The following is a 7285-nucleotide window of genomic DNA, read 5'->3' on the forward strand; positions in this document are numbered from 1 at the left end:
TGTTCATTCCAACTGCTGCACCTCTGTCTGCCCGGCTGAGATTCACACAGGCAGCAGGGAACCTAGATAAAACTAATAGTATGCAGGTGATGAAAGGGACCTCTGAACGGGATTTCTACCAAAAATATCCTTTAATTCCAGATGACTTAGCTAACACATTGAGGGAAAACAATGCTTTGAGAAAACAGTTGCAGAAAGCATTGGGAAAAAAGGAACTTGATCTTACGCAAATCTTTTATTGTGTGGGAAACATTATGAAGGGTTTGTAGGTGTGATATGTGTGTGTGTGTGTGTGTTTCAGTAACAAGTGGCAGGTGTTGAAAAATGTGGGCACCACTCTCTCATCTCTAATAGGCACTGTCTTTTGTTGTGAAATCATAGTAGCTCTTATTCTCTTTCCTCTTTAACAGTGCAGGTGGTCAGTGAAATTCAGTGTTAATTCAGAAGTGACTGATTTATCAATATATGGACAAAAGGTAAATCATTGACCAAAGATATGAGATGCTTCACAAAGCTTTCCTCTTTTCCACAATAGATGTCGCTGAATGGATATCCAGAAATGTTCTTTGACTCTGGTGATACTTTCATAGTCCAGAAGGCTAAAGGCCAAGGACACTTCTTGTGACACTTTTCTAATCTTAGTTTTAGATATGCAGATATCAGGCACTTTAACTAAAAAAGACTTTTCAACAGGAACTGTCTATTTTCTTATGTATCCACTGAGGCACCAATCTGCTGAACCGTAGAATAACTGCATGTATTTAAATATATATATACACACACACAATACACATTATACATGTACAAATATATATATATGTATTTAAATTATGCTTTATTTGTTCCACCATAATTTTGCCTCCTTCGAAACATAAGTTTAACTTTACTCTGTATGAACTCTTAAATAAATGCTGTTTTTAACAACTTAGTCTTACAATGATTTATTATGTTTCATATCATCTTATTAATCCACTAATCAAGTGAATTTGAAGGGTCTCAAGGGAAGAAGCATCCTCATCCATCCAAATTAATTTTGAAGTATTAAACATTCGACTGATTTTTAAAGTTATAACTAAACTACCAAAGGCGAGTGCATTGTAAAACTAATTAGGTGTGCTGTTTGATTTTAGAAGTGCATAGAGATAGTTCATATTCCTAAGAATTAAAGTGATTAGGGTTGACATAGACATACATGAGGTGTTTGTGAAGTTATTAAAGTCAAAATGTGCTTTATAAAAAAAATGTTCCCAAGGGCCATTTTACAGCAACTACATTTAGTTCTTTTAAGTGGAGGGGCTATTAAGTTTCTCCTACTAGAAGACAGCAGTGGAAAATAGCTTAGAAAAAAAGATAATTAATGGTACCAAAGTAATCGTTTGATAAAGTAAGCCTTTCTCATGGGAAAACAATGCAGCATTTTGGCCCCTAATTGGAGGAAAGCCCCACCACAGCCCTTGTCCTCTTTTCTTTTCCTCCTTCCCCACTGTCCCCAATTATTTCACATCTTACAGGTAATCAGGGTTAGATGTTATTTCCATTATGAATCAATCTTCCATCTATAGAATTACCAAGCCTTAGAACTGGAAACCACTTTCCAAATTATTTAACTTAACCTCAGAGGAGTAATCTGAGGTGCAGAGATGAGTCCAAGGTGGTTGCAGTGTAAGCCACTGACATAGGTTCGTGTTTGTAGTAGAAAATAAAATGCAAGGAGTTTTGTTTTCTCTTGTGCTGAAGTCAATTTGGAGGAAGTAAGGAGCTCAGGGTATATTCTCCTGTGAGCATGAAGAGGAAAAATAAAGTCATGATTACCTTTGCAGCTTTTATTAGAAATATAAATATTCAACATTCTCTTACACAACCAAATTGACCAAGGATTGGAAAGCTGTTTTATTACTGAAACGTTTACAAGGAAAAGTTGGTTCAAAGAGCTTACAGATTTTGTCTCACCCACCCAAGAGAATGACATTCTTTTTGGCTCAAACCACAACAAAATCAATTGGGTGACTTCTGTCTGCTGCTTCAAAACATTTCCTCCTGGGTCTATACTCTCTTTAAAACACTGTTAAAGACACCTGGAAATAGAAACGATAAGTACACAGTACAAATTACAGGATGTTGCTGTTACTGCACGTGAATACACGTTGTGCATGCTAAGGAGTATGGGCGCTCTTGCTGTACATCCTCTACGTCTCAAGCTATATAAAAATAAACAAATGGTATCAGAGCAACGCTGTGGTACAGAATACTGCATTATTTTTTATTTTTGCTTTTTGTGTTAAATGCAGAATCTTTCTGGCCAAACGCACCGTTTCATTTCCCAATAATCTCCATCAGTTTCCTGTTGCTGTGAGCTTGCTGCGCTAACTGCTCAGCCCTGGCCATTTCCAAGACTTCTCGGAGGAGGTGGAAGGTGAGATCCAGGGAGATGGGAGGTTCCTCGGCTCGCCTCTCCCTCTCCGGTGCCTCCTGGCGGCCGCCGAGGGCGTTTTCGGCGCCGCGTTCCACCGGACTCGCAGGGCTGTCGAGCGGGCGCCGGGGCAGCAGCAGCTGCTGCAGCAACGCGCGGAAAAAGTTGGCGGCCACCTCGTCCGGCGAAAGGCGGCTGCCGCTGCTGCCGGCAGGAGGCGAGGAGGCGGCCGAGAGCGGAGCAGCGGGGCTCTTATTGAGGCTACCCAGGCGGAGGAAGTACTCCTCCCCCATGCGGAGCAGGCCGGGCCGAGCCTGCGGCTGCTGAGGCTGCGGCGAAGGCTGGAAGAAATCCAGGGGCTGGGGGTGCTGCGAGGCCTGCCGGGCCCCCGGGACGGGCCCCCGGCTAAGGAGGGCCCTGCATGGCGGGCAGGGCAGGAGAGCCACCAGCAGGACGCCCGCGGACACGAGCAGCGGCAGCCGCATGTTAGGGGCGCTAGGTGCGGCACCCAGGTGGGCAGAGGGCGGAACGAGAGAGAGAAAGAGAGAAAGCAAGAGTTGATCAGAGTTGCGCTCAACTGAGAGGTGCACTCGGGGGATGGGGGGCTTCCTACAGGACGACACCCACAGACCTGGCTCGGGGGCTCGGGCGGGCGCTGTCCGCGGTGCTGAAGCGCGCAAACTCGGACTTCCAGAGTTGGAGGCAGGCCGAGACGGGGAGCAGGAAAAGGGACGCCTGCGGGGCTCGGCGCCAAAGCTCAGCCCCTCGTCAGGCCGGACTGACCCTTCTTACGAGACTCACGAAGGGACGGTCCCTGAGTGCCCTTTGTAATGGTCCCCCAAACCAATCCCCCGAGCTCTAGAGAAGACCTACAAATGTAAGATCTCACCTGTTCTACACATCTCCCCCCACCCCCCACCCCCCACCCTTTCCGGATGTTTCAGCGTTTTCCTCCGAACTGAGAACTGCTGCCTCCTCCTCGTCGTTTTCCATCCCTGCCCTTGCATCCTTCTCTCGGCGGCTGGGATGGATGGGGGGCTCATTTACGCAGCCAGCGAGGGATAACTGCCAGTTCGGGTAACGATGAGCAGCCGTCTAAGTTCGCTTTAGCCACATCCCAGCTACTATCGGAATCCTGAGGCACAGTCGGTAAACACACACACGCGCGCACACACACACAAGCACGCCTAGGGACAGCTGGCTGCGCGGCGCACACCGTGGCAGCTCAGGCAGTGCAAAGTTGGAGGCGCGTTTCCGTCTAGGCGCTCCCTACCTTCTGAGGCGCTTCTGCAGGTGAGCGGAGCGCTGCGCCGCTCTGCAGAGGAACGGCTCCGGGGCTTTCTCAGGGGTTTTCTTCCCTTCTCCTTTCTTTCCCCACTCTCTTCTTCTTTCCCTCTTCTCTTTCTCTTCAGTCTCTCAACGGACTTGGGCTCCGAGTTTCTCCACACCAGAGCCCGGAGTGGGATTTTATAGCGTCGACCCTCTTCAGAAACCACGCAGCATTTGCCTAATAAGCTGACGCTCTCTTGACAGCTCGATTGCGTGCTGCCTCTGCTCCTGCATAAATCACAGGGCCCTGCCGGGGAACGAGGGGCAGAATTTTTGCTCTCTCAACACTGAATCTCACATCCAATTATATCAACAGATATTTATCGCCTCCTTGGTGACGTCAATGAGCCCTAAAATGGAAGGGCTTCTTATGACTTGTCCATTGACAAAAATTCTTGAATGAGATTTCCCAAGTGTGAAAACATACTGACCTCTTACTAGGAAAGGCCAAACTGAAGGTCAGGAAAGAGACAGTGACTGAGAGGGGAGAGGAAGGGAAAGAGTGAAGGAAGGGAGGTCTATCAACACATGGTCTTGTGGGAAAAGCAGTAACCAGTTATGGGGGGGCTCTGGATCCTCCCCTCCCCTCTCCCACCTAACTTCTCTGACCAGCTGTGTCAGGCAACACCTCAGTATTGGAAAATATCCCTTTGCTAAAGTGTCCCATTACCTTTCTGCCCGGATAAGAATGAAGAACAAGGAGACGGGAGTGCAGAGACGTCCAGCTTTTAAGCCTCTAAGTGCTTTTTCCTCCCAAGAACAGATGAAGGAATTACGAGTCTGCAGAGGCAAGACCAATAAGTCTCTTGAAACACTGCCCAACTTTTTAAAATGATGCAAGAGCTACTCCCGTGATGAAGAGGCACAAACCAGGTTCAGTCAGGAAAGATTTTAAGTTCTCCCAGAAACTCACTGTTCCTCCTTTGTCTCTTCTCTCAGAATCTGAAATTAATTTTGGACTTTTCTGTCTCCAAATTAGAGAAAGTACCAGTGAGAGGTGAGTGAGTTAAACGATCTTTATCTAGTTTACTCAAAGCAAGCCCAATGACAGAAACATTCCTTCTAACTTCCTATTCTATAATGGGAAAGGCTTAAACTGCTTGATTACAGGGCTGAATTTGTCAGTTACATGTTTTCACTGATGAATATTGAGCCTGTAAAAGATAACCTAATTCATTTTAGTTCCAAATACTATTAACATCCATGATACTATCCACATCACGAGCACCCAGGTGGTTGTTGTTTTAATTACTTCTTTTTCCAAATTCAAATGTGCTGCATGGGAGACCAGTAAATAAATAAATGCTCTCTGGCAGTACCACAGAATGGAATGCCTATAAAACCGCACTCAAATTTCAAAATAAATCGATACTATCATATAGGTGGGAGGCAGTTACCTCTAATTCAAAATTCAAAATTCAATTCCAAACTCTGGTGTCTATGATTCAATTCAGCTTCTATATAACCATCAGAGCTGTTTATCAGAAATTTCCTTTTCCTCATTCCTGGTTACCTCTGCTACTTCCTTTGTAGCTACTTCCTTTGTAGCTAGCATGACAAATGATGCAATGCTTATTTCAACTCCTATTTTGGGGTCTATAATAATCCACAACTGCTCTTAGAAACAAAAGGAAGGTAGAAAGAGAAATTCTGGCAGTTTCCAGAGAAGTCAGCCCATAGTTGGATCATTGCACTATGGAATGTAGTTTTGACATAAGAGAACAGAGAAAGAAATGTGTCTTCTGGGGAAGATGTGAGTTGTTAATAGAAGATCATAATTATGAAATTGGTTGAGATTTTAGAGGAAAACTGTGTTTTATGTCAGTAAGAAAAGAACCCTCTTCTGTCCCCATTGGCATATCTCAGCTTGGATACCAACCTGGAGGTGAAAGTAGATTTGAAAGGGGAAGTTGAGGTTAACGGATACAGAAGAACTAGGAAAGGGATAAGACCATGGGTTTAGCTGGGGAGACGTGGGAGGTTCCTCCAGAGAAGATACAACTTATTCTGGGCTTTGACTAACCCCAAACCTTTTCAGATCTCTCTCCTCTTGGGCGATATGGAGGATGTTGTTTTAGTATGGCTCCCTCATCACTGCTGAATCCTTGTTGTGAGATTTTCCTAGAGTAGGCAGTTGGTTGGGCAAAGTGGCTCTGACTAGGGGTGAAGAACAAAAGGCCTAGATCTCAGCGAAGGAGGAACTGTGCAGAGTAGCCCCTACTCACCACAATTTAGCCAAAAGTTAGATCTCATCGAATCACTTAGCATTCACATTAGAAATGACTGGAAGAGATCATTTAGTTTTAATGAGAACCAGAGAGGTTAAGTGAATTACCTGAAGTCTCTCAGCTAGTTAGTGATAAAAGTCAGAATTAGAATCCAGTTCTTTTGACTACCAGCTGTAGTATTTCCATACTATAACAATACCCTCTGAACCACCTTTTCCAGCAGAGACACAGAAACAAATTGAAGTGAGAAGATGAATTCACGTAAAGCAACATGTTCACACACCCATCCTGAGTTACCTTTTCTCCGACTTTTGTATATTGATAAATCTCCTAAGGCATAAGATCACAGAGATTCTCTGTGCATGCTGAGGCCCTAGCACCTGATCTCTGTGCACACACTGCAATTTACCTGTCAGCTGAATCTCGTCATTATAACATGAGATTTTTAAAGGCATTGCCAACTTAAGTTGCATTAATTTGATTTTCCACCTTAGTTTACTTTGGAAAAAAGAGATCTTTTGATAAAGTATATATGTGGTTCTCAAAATAATGATACAAATGTGTGATTGAAGAAATAACATATTGCAACAGGACTTATATGTACAGCAAACTAAATACCCAAGTCTGTAAAAATTACCACTGACAGGTTCAATCTTACGTGTAGGAATAACTTCTTGAAAGGATTCACTGGAGAACCAATTTAAATGCTTTTAGAACCTAAAAACACAATCCAAGAAATACGGGCACAAAACAAGGATTACTTCATGCTTTCAACCGCATTTTTCAATAAGAACATAATACAGGGTATAGTTAAATTTAAAAAGATGGCACAGCAGTCCAATGAACAAAGAAATATTAGAAATAATAGGTACCTGCTGGGCATATTCCTGCCATCTGCATCTCCCTGACTTTTGAGGAGATCCCAGCATATGCTTCTACTAGCAAAGTTCATGGCAAATGAAGATGTAAGCCAGGTTTGCTAACTGAAACATTTGTTGAAATGAATCTACCATCTCCAATGACAGCCTTTAACAGTGCCGAGGGTGGATAGGTGGTTTGGCAATTGTTTGTAACTTCCATAGGTAGGGCTAGGGAGAGGACCTCAAACAGCACAAATATCTAACTGCTTCACTAGTAACAGTAACTTTTATTAATCTCTTCTGATTATCAAAGCCATTCATCCTCCTTACAGAAAACTTAGAAAAACTGGAAAAGTGTAAAGAAGAATACAAAATTCCTCACATTCCAGAATATAATCTCCATTAATATTTTGTTGTTTCCCTTGAGAATTTTTCCTGAGCTCATGTATTTTATGTAA

At 43.7% G+C, this 7285-nt stretch overlaps 1 protein-coding gene across 1 annotated transcript; it reads right to left on the reverse strand.

Annotated features, from left to right (window-relative positions):
• Nucleotides 1–1816: 1816 nt before the first annotated feature.
• CRH (corticotropin releasing hormone) lies at nt 1817–2899 on the reverse strand. The gene has a single exon (XM_032610417.1). The coding sequence runs from the start codon at nt 2893–2895 to the stop codon at nt 2314–2316; it is 582 nt and encodes a 193-aa protein (XP_032466308.1). The 5' UTR covers nt 2896–2899; the 3' UTR covers nt 1817–2313.
• Between the last annotated feature and the right edge of the window lie 4386 nt (nt 2900–7285).

This window comes from Phocoena sinus, chromosome 17 (genome assembly GCF_008692025.1).
Source record: "Phocoena sinus isolate mPhoSin1 chromosome 17, mPhoSin1.pri, whole genome shotgun sequence".
NCBI lineage: Eukaryota > Metazoa > Chordata > Mammalia > Artiodactyla > Phocoenidae > Phocoena > Phocoena sinus.

Bases quoted from the DNA above. Each gene is read 5' to 3' on its own strand.
- CRH (XM_032610417.1), bottom strand. From the start codon at position 2,895: ATGCGGCTGCCGCTGCTCGTGTCCGCGGGCGTCCTGCTGGTGGCTCTC.